The sequence below is a fragment of the Sceloporus undulatus genome, chromosome 7, assembly GCF_019175285.1.
Source record: "Sceloporus undulatus isolate JIND9_A2432 ecotype Alabama chromosome 7, SceUnd_v1.1, whole genome shotgun sequence".
Lineage (NCBI taxonomy): Eukaryota > Metazoa > Chordata > Lepidosauria > Squamata > Phrynosomatidae > Sceloporus > Sceloporus undulatus.
In genome coordinates this window covers 2,070,014-2,091,253 of record NC_056528.1, presented here as the reverse complement: position 1 = coordinate 2,091,253, position 21,240 = coordinate 2,070,014, and the positions used below count along the sequence as shown (strand labels likewise).

The 21,240-nt window shown below is 44.9% G+C and overlaps 2 protein-coding genes across 3 annotated transcripts; both read right to left on the bottom strand.

Annotated features, from left to right (window-relative positions):
* Positions 1-360: 360 nt before the first annotated feature.
* On the bottom strand, positions 361-6,876 carry LOC121936133 (migration and invasion inhibitory protein). 2 transcript variants are annotated; one of them, XM_042477994.1, is made up of 11 exons: positions 6,727-6,870; positions 5,438-5,638; positions 4,768-5,181; positions 4,553-4,655; positions 4,132-4,246; positions 3,731-3,795; positions 3,388-3,517; positions 3,122-3,218; positions 2,901-3,008; positions 1,691-2,614; positions 361-1,180 (listed from the first exon to the last, which is right to left on the bottom strand). In XM_042477994.1, the coding sequence occupies exons 2-10, from the start codon at positions 5,603-5,605 to the stop codon at positions 2,486-2,488; spliced, it is 1,329 nt and encodes a 442-aa protein (XP_042333928.1). In that variant the 5' UTR covers positions 5,606-5,638; positions 6,727-6,870; the 3' UTR covers positions 361-1,180; positions 1,691-2,485. The 2 variants fall into 2 exon arrangements, with proteins under 2 accessions (XP_042333928.1, XP_042333929.1); XM_042477995.1 differs by lacking the exon at positions 361-1,180 and having other exon boundaries at positions 2,475-2,614; positions 3,111-3,218; positions 6,727-6,876.
* A 1,438-nt stretch (positions 6,877-8,314) lies between these two features.
* MFN2 (mitofusin 2) lies at positions 8,315-20,376 on the bottom strand. Its single transcript, XM_042477979.1, has 19 exons — positions 20,252-20,376; positions 19,545-19,668; positions 18,215-18,393; positions 17,987-18,122; positions 16,902-17,064; positions 15,819-15,943; positions 14,844-14,952; positions 14,515-14,622; positions 14,121-14,274; positions 13,955-14,022; positions 13,228-13,349; positions 12,406-12,532; positions 12,070-12,174; positions 11,777-11,879; positions 11,316-11,536; positions 10,743-10,898; positions 9,926-10,122; positions 9,240-9,374; positions 8,315-8,941 (listed from the first exon to the last, which is right to left on the bottom strand). Exons 3-19 carry the CDS (start codon positions 18,387-18,389, stop codon positions 8,872-8,874), a joined length of 2,274 nt encoding a protein of 757 aa, XP_042333913.1. The 5' UTR covers positions 18,390-18,393; positions 19,545-19,668; positions 20,252-20,376; the 3' UTR covers positions 8,315-8,871.
* Between the last annotated feature and the right edge of the window lie 864 nt (positions 20,377-21,240).

Below are 21,240 nucleotides of genomic sequence, written 5' to 3'. Positions count from 1 at the left end.
ACTCCAGTCCCCAGAATCCCTGGCTATTCTTGGCTTAGGCTGATGGGAGTTGCAGTCGAACGAATTAGAGCAGCCCCTTCATGGATCCCAAAACCTATGGATGCTCTAGTCTAATTAAGTGCACTGGAGGAGTCAAAGGGGATCCTTTGGCCCTCTAAGACTACAGCCACATTATCCCTTTCCAGGCTGCTGGGAGTTGCAGTCCAACCAATTAGTACAGCCAATCAGGAAGGAACAGATGAAGGGAATAGGGAGCCAGTCATAGCTCTATGTCTGAAACAACTTGAAGGCACACAACTACTACAACAACAACATGGACTCAAACCAACGCTTTGGGGGGGAAATAAGACGACAGTCAAGTCAGACTCGAATCCACCGCTTTATTCTGGATTTAAATGCACAACTCTCACAAACCATCATTTAGCGTGATACGCAGAAATGTGCAACTCGCATAGACCATGGTTTATGGTTGAAGACCATAAACATAGCCTATAGACCATAAGTCTATAGTCTCAGGGCAGGAAAAAACCTCGTTCGCCATTTTGGATCACTGTGTTAAAAAAAAATTGAAATCAGTGAAAAGCGAAATCAATGAAATGTAAAAATGAAATCAGCCAAAAGCGAAATCAGTGGAATCATTCCTCTCTTTGCAGATCTCTCCATTCTCCGCTTGGATGCATTGATGTGCGCAACATCTGATGCGGCAGAGCTCAGATCAGACTCCCATAACTTTGGATTTTGCCAACTACAATGCCCATCAGCCCCCATCCTTTCATCTGTGGATGATGAGCACTGAAGTCCATCCATGGGGAAATAAACACCCGCCTTTGCTATCTGTGGCCGACGTCGTCCACCGAGGGCAGGCTGTCGTACGACGGGAGGAGGTCTGTCTCTGGGGGCAGAGGGATCTCCACCTCATGGGGTTTGGGGGACGATAGGCTCTGGAATCGCTGGAAGAAGCTGAAGGAGCGTGCGTTTTCGGCGTCGCCAGGGCACTCCTCTGGCAGACAGGTCCCACAGTCCTCCAAGGAGCAGGCCTTCTCCTGCCAAAACTCGGAGGTCTTCGGGGCAAATGTGGCGTTGATTTCACGCACCACAAAATGCCGGATCCGAGCCTGCTTGCTCAAGTCACACATGCAAACCCATGGCTGCCACTGGTTCCAGCGGATATGGAACTCCCCTGCATGCGGCGAGAGAAAAACAACGCAAGTCACGATAAACCACGGTTTGCCTTAACTACGGTTTGTCGCTTTAAACCAGCGATGCCCAAACTTTGGTCCTCTAAGTGTTTTGGGGTGTGAAAAGTAATATATCAATATGTACATAATATCACCCCCCTTAAAAAGAATTAAACAGATTAAAATTACAAAACAGGTTTTTGGACTTCAACTCCCAGAAGCCCCTTTCAGTTTGGCCAGCAGCCAGGAATTCTGGGAGCTGAAGTCCAAAACATCCAAAGGACCAGAGTTTGGGAACCACATGGTTTTCATGAGTTTATATTTATAATATATTATAAATATATTTATATTGAACAGACCCTTTTGGCACCTCTTTAACTGCCATGGCGCACTGCTATGGGATTCAACTTATGTTTATGCATTTTGTATGTTTACTTCCTTTTGTTCTAAGTATACACAGAAATTTAATTTAAAAATTAAATTAAATTGAAATAAAATCACTTCTACTTTACCGGCATCCAGCCATACGCTGGCACCGCAGATGGATCCAAGTAGCCACAATTCGTAGCTCAGTAGCCACAGCATCATCCAGGGAGGCAATGAAGGACCAAGCATGTGCTGTTTCAAACGGTCCATGGATGGAATGCTGGGGAAAAGGATGCTGCATACCGGTCACCATGGCAACCGAAGAAGAGCCAATGAGAAGCCGGAAAAGATCACCACCATCCTTCAGAAGATTCCCATTTCAAGGTGGATCCCTGCAGATAGTTTCTACGTAGTTAGGAGACATACATATTTGGCTTTCCTGGAGGCATCACACTAAACCATGGCTTATGCTAGCCACACATCTTCGCACATTGCACTGACTAAACTATACCATGCTTTATGGTTGCCATACATTTCCACACGTCACACTAACCCATGCCTTATGCCAGTGGCACATTTTTGCACATGACGCCGAACCATGATTTATGCTATTCATGCCCTTTTGCGCATTGCGCTAAACCACGGCTTATCCAGGTCGCACATTTTTCACGCATCACCCTAAACCATGGTTTATGTATGTAACTTGCCTCGATCTGTAAGGAAAGGCAGGCTAATAATAATAATAATAATAATAATAATATTTTTTAAAGGTGATGAGTGAAAATTAAAAAAGAAGCTGCATAATTATGCAATTATGCATAATTATGTGCCCATATAATTTCTTGAATGGCCCAATGCATGATGTCCTGATAGCTTATAAAATATCTCTTATCGGTTCCCAATGAATTAATAAAGTGCAAGGGAAAAGGCAAATGCGCTTTTTAATTGGCTTTTCCAAATGGGGGCTTATGGCGCTTCTGGTGCCGGGTGATGTTTCCGAGTTCGAATTCTGCCATGCGGGAACGGTCCAGCAGTTCGTCGGTTCGGGTTCCCCCCGACACTCGAGAACCCTGGAACCCAGATAAGAGAACGCATTGACTAAATCGAGGTCACATATTATATTTTATTTATTTATTTATTTATTAAAAATGCACATAAGTTGCATATTTCTGATCTGGAATTCCGAAATACAAACTAAGGCAAACCTATCCTGGGGTTTCTTTGGCAAGACTGGCTCAAAGGAGGTTTGCCGTTGCCTTCCTCCAAGGCTGAGAGAGTGTGACTTCTTGCCCAAAGTGGGTTTCTATGGCTGAGGGGGGAATTGAACCCTGGCCAATGCTCAAAGCGCATCTTTACCTTTTTGGAGCATCCGGCCGGATTAGCGTTCAAGGAAGAGCCCAGGTCCAGGCTGCTGAGCGTCGGACTAAATGCTCGGATTGGGTTCTCCCAGCCGGCCAGGCAGTGCTATCGGATTGAAACAAAACCCATTTATTAAATGGGGGGATTCAAGCCAGGGGATCACCCCATTTCGGCATGCCTGATTCCAACAACCGTCCTCTTTCGAACCTGAAACTCACAGAAGGCAACGCCAAGTCATCGGCCGGTTCGTAGCTTTTCCTGCGATGGATTTTGTGCTTGTAAGCCGGAAGGAGGGTCGATCTTGGGATGCTGACCCTAAAAAAACAAAAAGACACACAACCCCAAAATAAAGGGGATGCTGAAAGAGCTGGGGAGACCTGAAAGCCCATGCAAACGCATATCGCTAAGGCAAAGAAACCCTGCACTAAGGGTGTATCCGCACTGCAGGGATAATGTAGTCCAATACCACTTCAGCTAGACAAACCTGACAAAGGCGGGTTCCACTGGGGTCTCCGGGGGTCTCTGGTTTCGGGGGGTTTTGCAAACAGGGCAAGCGGATTCAGGATTCAGGGGTTGCGGAAAGAGGCGCTTGTTCAACCGGTAGCAGAAGACACCTAGAAAGCGAGAAACAGGGTTTGCATCTGCGTTCGAGAATTAACCCAGTTTGATTCGGCTTTAACTGCCATGGTATGCAATCCTGGGATTTGTTGTTTGTTTGGGTGCCACCAGAAAAGGCGAAACGTCTCACAAAACTACAAATCCCAGGATTGCATAGCCACTAAAAAAGGAAAGGGGGACACAGGGAGCGGATTTGAATCTGACCGTACATTGATGGGAAGCCGGGTCTGTTTCTGATTCTCGGTGGCGAGCCGAAGAAGCCGGGTCTTCTGACCTGTGGAGAAATAAACATAGAAACAAAGCCTTATATACAGTTTTCTGTGGGGTGAGAGTGGACTAGGACTCTGGGAGGCCTGGGTTCGAATCCAAGGCGCACTCTCTCAGCCTCAGAGGAAGGCAACGGCAAACCTGTTCCAAATACATCCTGGGACTCTGCTTGGTGCAGTGGTTTGGGTTTTAATCCAACATTGACGGTAGCTGTGCAAGGTGCAAAGGGACGTAAAGGGCCTCGGTTGCTTTGGGTGGCTTTTTAAAAGTTTGGACTAAAACCCGGAGCAGATTCAGGCACGCAGAGGGATACTAACCACTCCCGCAAATCCTCCCCGCTTACCACAAATCCTGGTCGTAGATGCAAGCGTCTCGGTTCACTCGCCGGAACTCTTGAAGCTCGGAAAAGTACTGATCCGGTTTCTCTGCCACGGAAGAAGGACCCGCGTCCAGCAGCCCTGGAGAGGAAGAAGGGAGTCGAAAGGAACGCCATGCGCCGGATGAAAAGCAAGCGGCTTCTGGGGATGGAAGCAAGATGGGAATCCATCCTTCCTCGTTTCTCCTTGGCACAGATTCTGCATCCATGGCTTCAAGATATTCAAAGTTTAGTTAGCTCTCAAAGCAAACCTCAATGTTGCCATTTTATATATGGGACACCATTTTGCGATGCTATCCATAGGGCCAGTCAGCCATAACCTTTTCATCTGGCACTGGACTTGAACGCGGGACCTCTGACAGCGCAAAATACTACAACGCTCCCTTACCTGCGATCCAGTCGTAACCCAGGAACGGGCGGACGGACCAGCGGTCAGCTGGGATTGTGTCCTCCGCGGGGTCAGATACGAACGTCACACGCCCGGCCTCCTTCTGCAAAAGAAAAACACCAGCTGCGTCTCACTGCAAATCCCATCGCCCCCAGCCCTGCACATATATGCACAACATGTGCACTTTCTTCCGGATTACGGATTACTAGGCGCACCTTTGGTTTCTCTTTGGAGCCCTTGCACCCCGCCGTAAGCAGGATCGACTTGGGGGTCTGCGGCATCCGGACGGACGTTCTCGCCTTGGTCGGCGTTGCGTCCGGTTTCTCTCCGGAACTCGGCTCTTCCAAAGACACAGGTGGTTTTCTCGGTTCCTTTTGAAGGCGACCATTTTCTGCCGTGGGACCAGTTTCTGAAGATCCGGATGCCTCCGTTGATGGCACCAAAACCACTTTGGCACCAGGAGAACCAGGATCCAAACGTCCCCAGAGACGTCTCTCGTTCGGACCTCCGTTGCGGGACGGTGATGGGTTCGAGGAGGAGGAATCGGGGCCGGGTGTCTCCATCCTAAGCCGCCGTTCTCCTGCGGATACGGTCCTCAAAGCGTTGGGAAACAGGCCTCGGTTCTCCTTCTGGGAACACAAACATATTATCCCACTTATTGCGGGTTTTATTGCGGTCCAGAGACCCCTAATATCAATGCATTGTTGTCGTTGTGCGCGTTTATTACACAAAGGAGATCAGGAGTTTATCCCGTGAATATCTTGGGAAAACCGCGTAATTTGTGCAAAACGGTTTCACACAGCGTCGCACAAAACCCGCAACGAAGAGAAACACAATAAATAAATAAGAGACGTTCAGGAGTTGAAAACCAAATGCTCTCTGTACCTGGCCCTTGGCCTCCATGATCTCTCTGCTTTCCGGAGAGGCTTTTCGGCCGCCTGGGGATGATGGAGGGGCCAGTTGGAGATGGATCCGTTTCTTGAACTCTTCTTGGTTGTCTCTGAGTTTTTGGAGGAGATCTTGGTTCAAGAGGCGCAGCTTCTCCAAATCCATCTTTTCTGCCCCCGGAAAGAAGGACCAGGTGGACTTAGTCCAGGAAAAGAGAAAGAAAACATGGTTATAATATATATGATATTAATAATGATATTATAAATATATTATATTAATATAATATAATAATATATATTACATTAATATATTAATACAGTAATAATATAATATATCCAGCAACATCTGCATTCAAACAATTTAAACCTCTCTCCGCTAGGCAGCCTCCTCATTCCCCTACTTTAAGCAGAGCCCCCCTCAGGACTAACTGCATCTCCCATCAGCCTTAAAACAGGACAGCCAAGGTCCATTTGTCCACTACAAGACCTATCGTGCACAGCTGGAGGTGATGGGGTTTGTAGTAGGACCTGGTTGGAGAGTTTTAAGGGAGGCCCTCATTATTCTGACCCTTCAAACAGTAGAGAGAATAACCTTCTCACTAGTTGGACTATAACACCCATCAAGCAGGGATGGGGAGTGATGGGATTTGAAGTGAGACATATTGGGGGATATATATATATATATATATATATACTGTATATGGAGAGGAATTAAAGAAATCCATGTCATTCAATAGACTCCATCAGCCTCCCTTTTGTTGGACTGCAATATCCATCATGCAGGGCTGGGGGAGATGGGATTTGCAGTGAGACCTAGCCGGAGGGTTTTTTAAACAGCAGGGGGAATAACCCTGCAATTTGTTGGGACTGCAACACCCATCATCCACAGCTGGAGGTGATGGGATTTGCAGTGGGACTCCTTTGGAAAGTTTTAAGAAGGGAGAGGGGGAGAAGACCCACATCATTCTGACTCCTCCAAATAGTATGAGCGAAGGACCTATTCATGTGTTGGACTGCAGGACCCATCATACAGGGCTGGGGCTGATGGGATTTGCAGTGGGACTTATTTGGAAGGTTTTAAGAAGTCATTCTGACTCTTCCAAATAGAGAGAAGGACCTGCTAATGTGTTGGACTGCAGCACCCATCATACAGGGCTGGGGCTGATGGGATTTGCAGTGAGACACAGCTGGAAAAGGGGGGAAAGGAAGGTCCCCATCCTCCTGACCCCCAAAATAGTAAGACCCCCCCAAAGACTCCCCTTGCAATTGCATCCCTGCAAGACTCACCCATTCACTTCTCTGTCCGTTGCTTGCAATGCACGCCTACCAACGCCTCCTGATTGGCCAGCTGGGCTTCTGTTGGCCTACCTTGCCCAGCATGCAACGCGCGGTCCGTTCTTAAAGGGGCCGCAGACCCTTTCTCATGCTAGAAGGCAATCCAAAAAGTTGAGTTTCCCTTTCTTTGAAATGCATGGGGCCAGAAATGTTTTTGCATGCAGAAAGTCTCATGGTTAAAAAATGGATGTGCATAAAATGACCTTAAGGTGTGTAAGGAAAATCCAACAGAGCTTTGGACTTAGTATATTATATATATATATATAGAGTTTCAAATTTGGAATATAATAAGAAATTTCAATCATTTGGAATATATATATATATATATATATATATGGAGTTTCAAGCATTTGGTGTGTGTGTGTGTGTGTGTGTGTGTTGTATAAATATATAAAAAAAAAGTTTCAAGCATTTGGTATATAGATATAGATATAATAATAATAATAATATAATAATAATAATAATAATAATAATAATAAATAATAATAATAAAGTTTCAAGCATTTGAATATTTTTTTAAAAAAAGAATCTATATAATATAGTTAAAATATATAAAATAAAGTTTCAAGCATTTGCAATATATATATATATATATATACATATAAATATTTGAAATCCAAAAGAAGTTTCAAGCAGAAAAAAATATACATGTTAAAATATATAAAATAAAAAGTGTCAAGAATTTGGCTGAATGCCCCCCAAATAATTAAATTATAAAATAATAATAATAATAATAATAATAATAATAATAATAGTAAATAAAAATAATAATAAAATCAATTCCCAGAATTTCAAAGCATTGAGCTGCTGCAGCTAAAGTGGTGCAAAACTGGGTTATATCTGAAGTGCGGACACAGCCTAGGAAAGGCATTTTCAATTGAGAAAAGACAAGAGGCAAAGGCTTTTTGTCCAACGTCGTGTGTCTCACCTTTTAATTTCATTTTCCATTTTTTAACATTGCTTTAGCAATAAACCACATTCATGCCAGAACCTCAGAGCAAATACACGTCGCAGGTAGAAAACGCACATTTTGGAGAGGGTTTCAAAACATCTTGTATTCAACCAGAATGTGAAAACAGAGGAATATATATATATATGTATGTGTGTGTGTTAATAATGGATTAAGTTAGCAGGAGTATCAACAACCAAGAAGTAAAAGGAAACTGAATAAAGTGCATTTGGCTAAACTGTTTAAATTATTTTAACATATCATAAAAGAACGGTGTTGTTCGGTTCATTACATCTCAGAAGGACATCCCGAGTTCGAATGCAAACAGGATCCCAGCAAATTAAAGTTTTAAAAGGAACGCAAAATGATGGAGAGCCACAAACAGGGAAACTACGGCAAACGGCGTCAGACTGCAAGTCCCAGCATCCCCAGTAAGCATAGCCAATGGTGAGGGATATATAATCCCAATCTTTGTCCTGGCAAAACCATTCTCAAGAATTCATCAGGGGTTGCAGTAACTTGGTTAACTTGAAAAGGACTTGTTGCATGACCATATATATATATATATATGGTCACCCAACTTCCCCTTAGCAAACCCACTATATATATATATATCTAGATTAATCCCAATTATAAATCTGCCCTAGCAAAACCAATGCATAAGTTTAACTTTGGTAGGATCACACCTGTCCAACTTTGCATCGGCTTCTGAGACTATTCCTTGGAGGAACACAAAATGTATCTGAGGGTTTTTAAATCCCAAAAAAATCACTAGGAGGGAATCGAGGGACATCTTTGGAACAATTTGATCTCGGGATTTCATTGTTGGGTCTAAAAAAAGGAGGGAGTGGGAGGAGAAGGAAGGGAGGAGAGGTCTCCTCTCCTTTCAATGCATCATTTGGGTTTTCCTTCCTGCAAAGTGTTTAGCGTAAGAGAAGTGTGGGATTCCCAAAGGAGGAGTTTCCAAGCAGAAGTGAGGGATTGAAACCATGCGGAGCAGAGACACGGGGCAAAGGGGTCTCTTGAACCCGTGTCCGAAAGGGAGAAGCGCAGCCCTTAGTTGCTCTGCATCTCTCCCAAGGGGTTCCTCTTAAGCCCACACTCTTTTCCGAAGCGGACAAAGCCGCTCTCCCTTTAACAGTGGCACTTTATCTGCCCTGCTCCAGGTATTGGTGCGTGAACATGTTCAGCTCGCTGTCCAGCCAGCCGGCTTTGTTCCTGCAAAAAAAGACAGAGAAGTCTTCATTAAACTTTAATGTTTCCCCTATTTAAAACAAGGAGGAGTGACCACTTTCTATCCCCAGATTCCCCCCACCTGCAAGCAAGCCACAAACACCACAAAAGCCATGGAGAAGATTTGGGAAAGACTCTGGCTGCATCCACAACACAGAAGCCAACCTGGATTATTACTGATGCAATGTGGATGCAGCATCTTCCAAAAGAGTCTGGGAAGCTATAGGGTTGGGATTGATGATCTCCGGGGATCCCTTCCATTCTGAGTTTCTATTCTAAGTACCTGAGCAGCTTGGCTTTGCTCTGCAAGGCATCCAAGACCTCGATCTTCTGGTTCAGGACGCTGATTTCCTTCTCCAGATCTTCCCGCGTCACGTCAACCTGCTGGCAGAGCTGCGCAAAAGTCCCAGCCAGCTCCCTTTTCCATGTTGTTGTTGTTGTCATTGTGAAAGAGAAAACAGAAAGAGGAGAGGGGAACGTCAATAAAAACTACAGGGAGTCTTATGGGTTAGGGACTGAAGGATGCCAAAAAGTGACATTGGTCGACAAGCAGAACCCAGCTGTGATAATAGCGATAATAGGAATAGAAAGCGATAATAGAACTATAAAGTATTATGACTATTAAAATAGATAGAAGTATAGTATTGTTGTATAGTATTGTTATATATCTACCTATCTATATTATATTATTATTATTATTATTATTATTATTATTATTATTATTATAGATGACTAGCGATTAATAATAAATTGACATGCAGATTAAAAGTGAAAAGGGGGATTATGGAGAAGAAGTGACTCTGATGGCATTTGGAAAGGATTCATTGAGAAAGCATGGAGAAAAGAAGATGGAAGATATATGCAGTATGTCATATATATATATATATATATATATATAGGGATATATATATAGGGACTGTGACATATATTGCCGCCCGCGCAAAGCTTGGTGCAAAGCTGCGCACTCACTGCTGGACTTGGTGGCTGCAGTTGGATCCGGTGTAGCTGACAATGAGCTGGAGCTTCTCCCCGGCGTAGTCCACAAACTGGCGCTTGAAGGCCCTCTCCTTGGCTCTGGTGGTCCAGGTCAGGCGCTCGTAGACGTAGAGGAGCCCATAGAGGCCGAAAGACAGTGCGATCAGACGCCAACCCACTGCCTTCCAGACCTATAACGCCGGGGAGAAGGGACAGAAAGGATCGTTCGGGTCCATGAAGCAATTCACTCAACTTTTCAGGGATCCATACTGGACTCCCTTGCGAAAATGGAAAACTGTGCATATTCAAGCCCTATTATATTTATATTTTATTAAGTGTCCGTAGGTGCATGTATCTCACTAATGTTCCCAGTATGTGTGCATTTTATGCATTCACATCAATTTAGGACTATGGTCATTTAATATGATCATTGACCACAATAGGACGATTGATTGATTGATTGGTAAACCACAATGCATCAATGGCTCTTACTGCAGAATTAATGCAGTCGGATACTGCTTTAACTACCATGGCTCCATCCTATGGGATTCTGGGATTCGTAGTTTGCTGTGATGCCAGAGCTAACATAGGAAGAGAAATACAGTCCTCCCTCTGTTCTCGCGACTTTGAAACTCGCGTCCCTTGCTCATGCGCGGAGGGGGGCCAATGGGGCTTGAATATAAGCAAAATGACATTTTCACAAGGGGGTACGGAACGGATCCCCCACTAAAAAGATGACTATAGGCAACTGTATCTCCCAAAACTATCAATCCCAGAACACTTGCAGCCTGTGTTTCTTGGTTCAACTCACCACTCCGCCAACGACAAGGATGCCCATGGATGTCCTGGAGGTGAGGGAGGCCAAGCCAGTGACCATGGACACCATGAGTTCCTCCTGAGTCAGGGATCCCTGGGGCAACGGAGGCAGGCTTGGGTTGGCCGGGGTCAGCGGCAAAGGACGCTGGACCTAAAACGGAGGATGGCCAGAGAGGGTTCAAAGAAAAGAAACAAGAGAAGTTTGTAGGTTCTCACAAATCGCAAAATCCTTCAGCCTAGATAGGGGACTTTGGAAGATATAGAGTAAAACCTGGAAAGGGCTTCTGTACTTTTAATTAGGGTTGCCAGTGTGAAATCTGGCAAGGGCTCATGTATGTTTAATTAGGGCTGCCAGTGTTAAAACGTATGGGGTTTTCTGGGCACACTTCTTCAGAGGGGGTTTGCTATGGCCATCCTCTGAGGCTAAGAGAGTGTGACATGCCCAAGGTCACCCAAGGGGTTTATGGCTGAGCCACGATTCAAACCCAGGTCTGCAGGGTCAACGCTCAAACCACGATGCCACACTGGCTCTCTACGCATAGCCCCACAGCCATCCGCAATTACTCACCTGGTCGTTGTAGCCCATGAGGGCCCTCCGGGTATTTTTCGGCCCCAGGAACCGGTTCACAAGCATCGTCCAGCCGAGTGAAAAGTGGAACTGGATGTCCTCCTGGAAATCCGCGCACAGTTTGTCGCAATTGAGGTCGTAGCTGAGCATGAAGCACTGTCGGGGGACTAACATGTCAATCTGGCCCCGGAGGGAAGCCGGGAGGAGAGGCTTCAAACCATCTGAGAAAAGGAAGCAGGCAGAAGATGGTGACACTTTGCTCCGGATGCAGAGAATACCAGGAAATATTCAGAAAACGGTCAAAAGCCATATTGTCCAATTGCTGAGAAACTGGTCAGAAATTATTTCTACGCAGAAATAATGCCCAGAAAACACTTTAACCAGAGGGTTTATTCTATGCAAAATCCACAAAGAGTTGATCGGCAGAAGAAACATTTTCTGAACAAGAAACAAGAACCTACCGATCATTTCTTGCTGCATCGTCTGCAATGAGGCCGCGATGGCGCTGGAGCATCGTTCTGACATGTTCCGGCCCAGACCTTCCTCGATGTGTCGATGCAGTTCCTAAACAGACAAGAAACAACTCTAGTTCCTGAATATGTATTTCCCAACCTCTTCCTTCCCATGTTGCTGCAGAATAGCGAACAAAGGTAAGGAAAAATACAGAACATTAAACCCTAAATGGCTTAGACAGGCTTAGTGCACCAACCATGAACCATGAATGGCCTCAGATATCTGTACTAGGTTTACTCACATTTTTATACACTTTTATGACTACCGGCGACGGGTGGAAATCCAGCTGAAAGTCATCTACCAACACGGAAAGACGCCGGATCTCTTCCGCCATGGCATTCGACACCTGGAAAGCGAAATAAAGAACAGAAATGTGCCTGTTAAGTGGGCAGAATAGGCAGGGGAAAATGCCACCCTGAAATGCCACCCCAAATGGCATAACCTGGAAACCACTGGTTTAGCAGACTTATAAGGTTTCAAGAAGGAACGCAACAGCAAGAGGTCATAAACCACAACGATGGGATCTTTTATCCCCTGGCTGCGTTATCGTTGCGTCTCCTTTTGCCAAGTCGCTCACCTGCCTCTCCACTTCTTCGGTCAGCTGCTTGATTTTCTGCTTGTAGTTGTGAGTGAGTAAGTCCAGCTGTTTGTCAATGAAGCCCAAGCGTTCCTGCCGATCTTCCCGCATTTCCAAGCAGTAGATTCTGGGAGGACGAAACACACATCAAATTAGTAAATGCACCTCCAAAGCAGAGTGGCACAGCAGCGGCCTCCATGGCTCCTATGCTATGCAATCCTGGGATTTGCAGCCTGTCATGGCACCAGAGATCTCTGATACTGAAGCAACAGCGTTTAGCAACAGCATTTACATTTCTATACTGAGTGAACTCAGCACTGTTTAAGCAGTTTGCAATCTGTAATACAGAAGGCAAAATATCTCCCCAAACTACCAATCCTAGATTTCCATACTATTGAACCATGGTGGCTAAAGCAGTGTCAAACTACATTGTTTCTGCAGTGTAGAAGTAGACCTACGAATTTGGAGATCAGGGTTTGGATCCTGCTCAGCCATGGAAAGCCACTGAAGGCAATGGCAGCATAAAATCTGAACAAATCCTGAGTCAGTGTGGCATGGAGTTTATGTATGTATGTATGTTTATATATATATTTATATGTGTGTGTGTGTATGAAAGAGAGGTGCAAGGGAGTCTTCCCAGCAACAATGAATTGTTGTGCCCCATTCTTATTGCATTAGATATGTTCAAGTGGCTTGGTCTTCAACAGGCTCTTGCCTTGACCAAAGACCTACCCCTGGCACTGATCAAACTCAAAGAATTGGTTTGTTGATATGGATCAACAAGACCAAAATATTTAAAGGGTCTTCAGTGTCGCGACTCACCTCTGCTCCTGCGCAGCGACATGTACGGAGTCCATGATGTGCCGGACCTCTTCGGCGATCTGCTTGGCGCGGACCGTGTGCTGCTCGAATTTTGTCTTCACGGCAGATTGTGAGATGCATTCCTGCAGGAACCAGGGAAGGAGGGAATAAAACTCAGCACCTGGCATTGAATCACGTTTTATATATACATAAGACTCTTTATATATACGTAAGACTCTTCATAGATTCGCCTTAGGGTCACCATATGTAAAAAAGTGACTTAGAGGCACACAACAACAACAACAACAACAACATTGATGAGGAGGCACTGCAGGAGTCTGGCTCTGTCTCAAGTCAAATACTTTGCTTGGCATTTCACTATACACTTTAAGTCTCCTTTATATGAAATATTCCAAAAATGGAAACTTTTTTCATGGGTGGCTAAGATAGGGACACCTTTGCCTTCTGATGTTTCAATGTACGCAGACTTTGCTTCATGCACAAAATTATTAAAATCATTGGATAAAATGACCAGGGTATGTGCATAAGGCGTATATGAACCATCAGTGAATTTTGTGCTTAGATGTGGGTCCCAGCTCCAAGATATTTCATTATGTATATGCAAATGCAAAATCCCAAACTCTTCTGGCCCCAAGCATTTCACATAGAGGAGACTCAACCTGTATTTCTGAGCTACAGTGTCTCCTCTTCTGCAACCTCTGTGATAAAAGAGACCAAGTAAACCCACCTCAAACCGTCTCTCGAAATTCTGGAACTCGAACATCCGTACTTGGAAACCTTCGGCCAGCGCTCCTCCTAGGAGGGAGAGTCATCAAAATCCATCCTTTAGTCTTCAGAAGAACATTCTTTGCTGAATGGTCTGGTGGTCTAACCACTACCCTATACTGCCTCACCTCCTTCGGGCATCCCCTGAGCCTTTTGGATCCTGGCGCTCAGGACTTCCTTGGCGGAGACAAAAAAGATGCGGTCCCCGGCTTGCGCCCGGTCCACTACTCCCAGTTCGTCCACCAGGAAGCTGGTGCAACGCTCCATGTGCTGGCGCCGAACCTAAAAGAGGAAATAAATGGAAGGAGGAGAGTTTGTATTGTGAGCAGGAACTAGCTGCAAAGCCAGGTGTTCCCCAAGGATACCAAAAGTTGACATATATCCACTTCCCTGGGGTGTCACCTGGTGCGATGTGCTCTCCCCGCACCCCCAAGGATGCTATAACCCATCTGCCTGGGAGCAACGTTGTTAAGCCATGCTTTCTTTTCTACTCTCTGCTCCCCATGTCAGCAAACAGCTCACCTCCTCCATGTATTCCGGTTCGGAGGCCGAAGCGTCCCAGCGGTTATTCAAGATGAAGATGTTGGGCCGCGACAGGCGGGCGTTCACTTTGTGGAAGAACTGCTTCTCCTGGGGAACAAAAGGGTGGGATCAGTGGGGCAAACGGTTCCAAGGGAATCCCAGAGTTACACCTTACCCCTCTTCATTTCATCCATCCTGTGTTTTCATGACACCATGTCTTGTTGCACAAATGAAGACCAAGTGGAGATGATCATTTTGTGCAATGGGTTTAATGCTCCATACCCACATCAAAAATTAAAGGGGCCAGAAAACGGACGGATGGACCTTACCGTCTGCATGAGGGTTGACTCTGAATTGGCCACCAAGACGAAGACGTCAGCATCCAAGCAATACTTATCGATCCAGCTGTCCAGTTCGGTGGTGACGTCAATTCCGGGGCTAGAGGCGACACAAAGGACGGCAGCATGGCTAAACCAGCACGGTTCAAACCGCCCTCTCCACCCAAATGACGGCACCAAAGCCCTGCGCATGGCTAAAAGCCATGGACCATTTTTAGCATCTAAAAGTCCAGTTTGTTTCTGGGTGCAATTCAAAGCATTGGTCAAGACCAATACGGCTCAAGTCCAATTTATCTGAAGGTCTGAGAGGAACAAAAATACAGAAACTCAACTAATTTAATCTTGGGAAATGACGGGTCAAATAACAAGAGGCACAGCCTTGAAGAGAAGCAGCTTTGAAAGGCAGGAAGCAGCCTAAAGCCATTATCTGAGCCGCCCACGGAAAAGGCCTCAGCCGCCTTTGCCTTTCGCAGGCTGGAGAATATAGCATCTGGTGAGGAATTAATGCCTGCAAAGCCAAAAAGCTGGACGGCAACCAGAGGAAGAGGGTGCTTTCCCAAAAGAAAAACAAAACCCCAACGCACCAGAGAAAATAAAATAAGCAATGTGGATTTTTTTTCAATTTCTTACATTCATGCACAAAAAACTGCAAAGGTTTCTGGACAACTTTTGCACACATTGCGCCTTTACTGCAGGAGGAAACTTTGGTTTCATAAGGAAAACACATTCTCCTAATGCAGATGCTGCTAAAACACCCTTTCGGCCAGATAGAGAGGAAAAGTGGGATGGGTGCATGTAAAAAGCCACTGTAAAAAGGAGTTTCTTTACCGCATTGACTCAGGTGCGCATGAATTACTTACTCCCCTATGGAACCAGGGAGTTGTGTCCACAGCGTAGTAACAATCTGTTCTTGGATGCCCAGAATTCGGATGGAAAATAAAATGGGATTGGAGGTTTATCTCTCACCTGTCCATCAAAACCAGGTCATCTTTGAGGAGGGAGCATTTGGAGTTTGGCCACATGACGCTGACCAGGCCGCCGGCGGTGAGGAGTTCGTCTTGGTGGAGCGCATGGGCCAGTTGGTTGACCGTCTGGAGAAGACGGACGGAGGAAGGAGAGAAAGATCAGGTGAGGTTGCGCAGGTGGATCCGGAAATAAATGCTCTCTAAAAGTGGTGACTTTTATGGTGAAGAAGACAGCTGGCCCTCCATATTTGCAGTTTTAACTTTTGTGTATTTGCTTATTCGCAGATTTGAGACATATGTCCTTTCTAGGAATCTCTAGGCCAGTGGTTCTCATCCTTTGGTCCTCTAGATTTCTGAGACTTCAACTCCCAGAACTCCTGAGCAATGAGCATACTGACTGGGACTTCTGGGAACTGAAGTCCAAAACATCTGGAGCCCCAAACGTCACAAACCACTGCTTCTAAGTCCTCCAGCACAACTCTATGGTCAAATTCTGGCAGAGGTTGACCACTGAGTCACACTGGAGGACCTAGAGATTCCTAGAGACAACACTTTTCTAGGCATTTGTAGGTCCTCCAGCGCAATTCTATGATCAACTTCCATCAGACGTTGACCGTAGAGTTCTGCTAGAGGACCTAAAGAATCTGCTTTAAATGCAGATGTTTAACAATGTTTGGAGAATGCGAAGTCGAAGGCGTTCACGGCTGGCATCTATCATTTCTTGAGCATTTTTCATGCTGTGTTCTGGAAGAGTTTATTCCTGACACATCTCTGAAGATGCCAGCCACAGATGCTGGCGAAACGTCAGGGATAAACTCTTCCAGGACATGGCCATATGGCCCGAAAAACCTAAACATTTGGAGAGCCCCCCAAAGGCTGCTTCTTTCGATTGCAAAGGTAGCCTGCTGAATTGGGGGCAAACATTCCTCAACTGGGATGCTAAACTACATCCCCCATTACCCCCACCCAGGTCCAATGGGAATGATGGGGCCTGCAGTTGCAAGAGCTGGGGGAAAGGCTACCTTGACTTACAGACTTTGGGGAAAGAGTCACGTCCGCCAGCTGGCCGGACACTCCCTTGTACCTTGACACTCTTCTTTTCCTCGGACCCCTCGGTCAGCAGAAAGGCGTCCTGGCCATCGGTCCCTTCCACACGGAGGAAGCAGTTGGTGGTGTGGCCGATGCCCGAGGGCAGGACTTTGTCCCACAGCATGGCATTGATAACAGTACTCTTCCCGTTACTCGTCCTAAAAGCAACAAGACCCACAGTGTCAAGTCTCTACCAGGCGCGCTAAGCTTCAATGCCACACCATTTCCATGCATTCATTGACACCGTCACGTTCCTGACTCCATCTCATCATGTACGTAAATGCAAATACAATAACATCCCAAATCCACAAAACAGCGATACCTTTATTGGGCATTGTGGATTTGGGAAGTTACTGTATTTTTGCTGTGTTTTAGGGATATGTTTTATGCAAACACAGTACAGTCAAACCCACCATATCCACAGATTTTCCATCCATGGATTCAAGCGTCCATGGCATATATATATATATATATATATATATATATATATATATATATATTCCAAAAAGCAAACCGTGATTTTGACGTTTGATTTAACGGGTTTTGCTATACCATTGTATTAAACGGGACTTGAGCATTCATGGATTTTGGTACCCACAGGGGCATCCTGGAACCAAACCCCAAAAGGCAATAATAATAATAATAGTAGTAGTAGTAGTAGTAATAATAATAATAATAATACCCCATTGTATATCATGGGATTTGAGCATCCAAGGATTTTGGTATCCATGGGGGGGTCCTGGAACCAAACCCCCAGCGGATACCAAGGTCCCACTGCATCCTAAAATTCAAACAAAATCCAAAACACAGAAGGCTCCTGTTGCCAAGCGCTTCAGAGAAGGGAGATGCAACCTTCCTACGCAAGTGAGACGTTCCAGAATTAACAGCAAGGGAGTGACTCAACCTGGTTGGCATTTCCTGGCAGACACCCAACAACAACGGCTGGCGCTGTTAATGGGTGAAAAGGGAAGGGCATAGTAAACAGGTGCCACTGCCCCAAGCTCTCCATGCCAAATTCCTTACCAAGGAGACAGAGAAAGAAAGGAGGATTCACCCACTTTTTTGGGCATCTTGACTCACCGCCCAAAAAATGCCACCTTCATGTGCCTCCGGGCCAAAACCTCGCTGATCCCGCTGACTTTGGAGAGATAGCCTTTGACTTCCAGCACCTGTTCCTCCGTCGTGACCGGGTCCAGATCCACATTCTTGTGCGTTTCTAGAATGAAAAGGAGAAAGGGGATTCAGGGATGGGAGGAAAAGGGTGCCATGTAGCGGCTGGGCACTTCTTTGTCACACAGACTGACTCACCTTCTAAAAACGTGGCGCTTTCGTGGATGTAGGCGGCCAGCTGTTCGAAGATGCCATTGATCTTCTTCTTTGCCGTGACAAAGTGCTTGAGCGGGGAGGCGCCAACTTCCGCCATGTGTCTCTTGTCCTTTTTGGAGGCGAGGATGGAGTTGGAACGGGCGAACAAGAGGGACATTGCGCTGGAAGGAATAGAAACAGATATAGAAACACTATAGAAACAGATGGGGGGTGCATCTACAACAGTGCCCCAAATCCCTCCTAGGATGCCATCTGCACTGCAGAAATAATCCAGTTCGGCGCCGCTTTAACTGCTGTGGCTTAAAGCAATTTAGTGGTTCAAACTAAGCCATAACACTATAACATACAATTAAGAATCACTTAAAATAGTCATGAATGGAGCGAGACATTTTGGGGCGGCCATAGGGCAATCCATATCCAAGGGACTGGGAAAGTCGGTTTGGCACCGCTTTGACTACCATGGCTCCATCCTCTGGCATCCTGGGAATTGTAGTTCCCCCCTAAAAAAACTGCAAGTCCCAGTATTCCATTGCATGCAGTCTATGGCAGTTAAAGTGGCGTCAAGTTGCATTAATGCTGCAATGTAGATGCGGTCTTTCTTTTTCTCTGCTCCAGCCAAACCATGCGACGGTTTCCCCCGAGAGGAAGAACAAAAAGAAGCCTTAATCTGATTTCCGCTGATCCGATTTGCAAAGGCGGCCGAGATGGAAAGGAGGAGGAACGAAGGGCAATGCGCTCAGTCTGACAGAGCCAGAAAAGAAGGGAAAGTGGCTGCCCAGGATCGCTCTGCATTTATTTTGCAGATGGCAATGGTTTTTTATTTTGGGACAAAGCAGAACTGGACCGTTTTCCAAACAGTTTCCTTGGATTGCTGAAGTGTGAGGCTACAATCTGCAAGGCAGGGATGAGAGAGGAGAAACGGCTGCGTTCACACTACCGAAATAAATCCAGTTTGACACCACTGCCAAACCCATCCATCAATTCGGATCGCAAAGCGATTTATTTCTAAGTGGCAATGGGGCCCAAGTGGGTTATTTCTGCAGTGCAGACACAGCCTTAGAAAGCAGGAGAATCATGCATCCTTCCAGGCGTTTTTGGGATTCAGAGCAATCGCTCCTGGCTAGTATGTTAGGCTGGGGCTGCTGGGATTTGTAGTCCACCAACATCTGGATGGTTGCATACTGGAATAGACAATCCTGAGCCATCTGGGTGAGCCATCTGCTCTGGAATAAGGTTGTTTTCTTGCATCCAAGCAATCCGCACCTCGTTCTTCTCTTTTTTGTGAGGCTCCCAACTTACTTTTCCAACTTACTTTTAAGATCCAGGCGGGTTTTTCACCAGCCGGCCTTGCTTTGCATCTTCTTTCCCGTACAGTTCGGACTAATAACCGGAAGCGGATGCCGAGCAGACGAACCCAAATCCCAGCCTATCGCTTCCTAAAGAGGTTGAAGAGAAAGCTGAAATGTCACAAAATCCATTCCCAGGATTCCATAGCACTGATCCTCTGCGGCAGTTAAAAGCGGTTGCCCAAGTCTACGTTTTAAACTTTGTCGTGTGTTAAGTGTGTTATTTTAATATCTTTTTTAAAAACCATTTAAAAAGAACAAATATCATGGGAGGAAAAAACACACACACACAAAGAAAACAGGAGCCCAAAGTGTTACAGTTGTGTCAAAAGGGACATTGCATTCTGTTGTGTTACATTTTATACTTTGTTTGTTTGCAATATTTGCAGAACCTCCTTTGCTTTGTTTGTTTTGCTTTCTTCTGACACAGAGAAAGGGATCAGCCATTAAAATGTGGACTAAAACCCCCCATAAATAAAGAAGATCAACCTGCAAGGGCACAGAAACACATTTGGTTTTGCAAATGCACCCACTGACACGCCTCCCTCCATTCCCACGTGCATTATACACGTGTTGACCCCCCCTTCCCCCCTCCCTTTGGTTGTCTTTAATAAGCAAAATCAACCCAGCAGAAAAAAAGACAAGAAAAAATATATAAACACGCATCTCTTACCTGGGAGTCACGTCCGGATGCGCTGACACGCGTCTGCTCCCCTTCCTTCCCTCTCACCTTCACCTCCTTTCTGCCTTCTCTCTGCTCCAAGCAGGAACCAAGCCTCAGACAGCAGCAGTAGCGTCAGAAGGGACGCGACTCAGGAGGGGTGACGTCACTGCGACGCGACGCCCCGCTGGCTCATGGGAGTTGAAGTCTAGCCAGGGAGCAGCTTCATCTTTAAAGCTGCAGGATTTAATACTGTTTGGATGCATCCTGTAAAATCCTGGGGTCTATGAAAATTTACGTTGGAATTTTTATTATTATTCTGATGATGATGATGAGGGAGATGAGGCTGATGATGATAGATAGATAGATAGAAGATAGATAAAATAAAAACCCCAACTGTTATTTTTATTTTATTTTTGTATGAAATAATAAAAAATATGTAAAATAAACATATAAATCCTGAGATCTCTGGAAAATTTTAATCGGGGATTAATATAGATGATAGATAGATAGTATATAAATCCCTATTTCATAGATCTCAGGATTTTATTTTATTTTACATATTTTTATTATTTCATACAAAAATAAAATAAAATATAGTTTCAACCAGTTATATTCAAAAATATTATATTATATTATATTATATTATATATATGTGCCTTATTGAATATGACTAGATGAAACTGTATATTTTATTTTTTGTATGGAATAATTAAAATAAAATAAAATCCTGGGATCTATGAAATTTTATGTTAGGATTATATATATATATATTATATAACCTTACTCAATATGACTGGGGTAAAACTGCATATTTTATTTTAGTGTATGAAATAATAAAAATATTTAAAATAAAATAATCCAAAATCCTGGTATCTATTAAAATTTGCCTTATTGAATATAACTGGAGGAACCAATTTTATTTTATTTTGTATGAAATTTTATATATATATATATATATCTCATAGGATATATCTGTATGTGTGTATATGCATAACATT

Coding starts and splice junctions, on each gene's coding strand:
- MFN2 (XM_042477979.1), bottom strand. CDS start 18,389: ATGTCCCTCTTGTTCGCCCGTTCCAACTCCATCCTCGCCTCCAAAAAG. Junction 10,123..10,742: donor TCCTTGTCGTTGGCGGAGTG/GTGAGTTGAACC, acceptor CCGGCGTTATAG/GTCTGGAAGGCAGTGGGTTG. Junction 9,375..9,925: donor TGCAGCCACCAAGTCCAGCA/GTGAGTGCGCAG, acceptor AACATGGAAAAG/GGAGCTGGCTGGGACTTTTG.
- LOC121936133 (XM_042477994.1), bottom strand. CDS start 5,605: ATGGATTTGGAGAAGCTGCGCCTCTTGAACCAAGATCTCCTCCAAAAA. Junction 5,182..5,437: donor TCATGGAGGCCAAGGGCCAG/GTACAGAGAGCA, acceptor TTGTGTTCCCAG/AAGGAGAACCGAGGCCTGTT. Junction 4,247..4,552: donor GGGTTACGACTGGATCGCAG/GTAAGGGAGCGT, acceptor CTTCCTCTCCAG/GGCTGCTGGACGCGGGTCCT.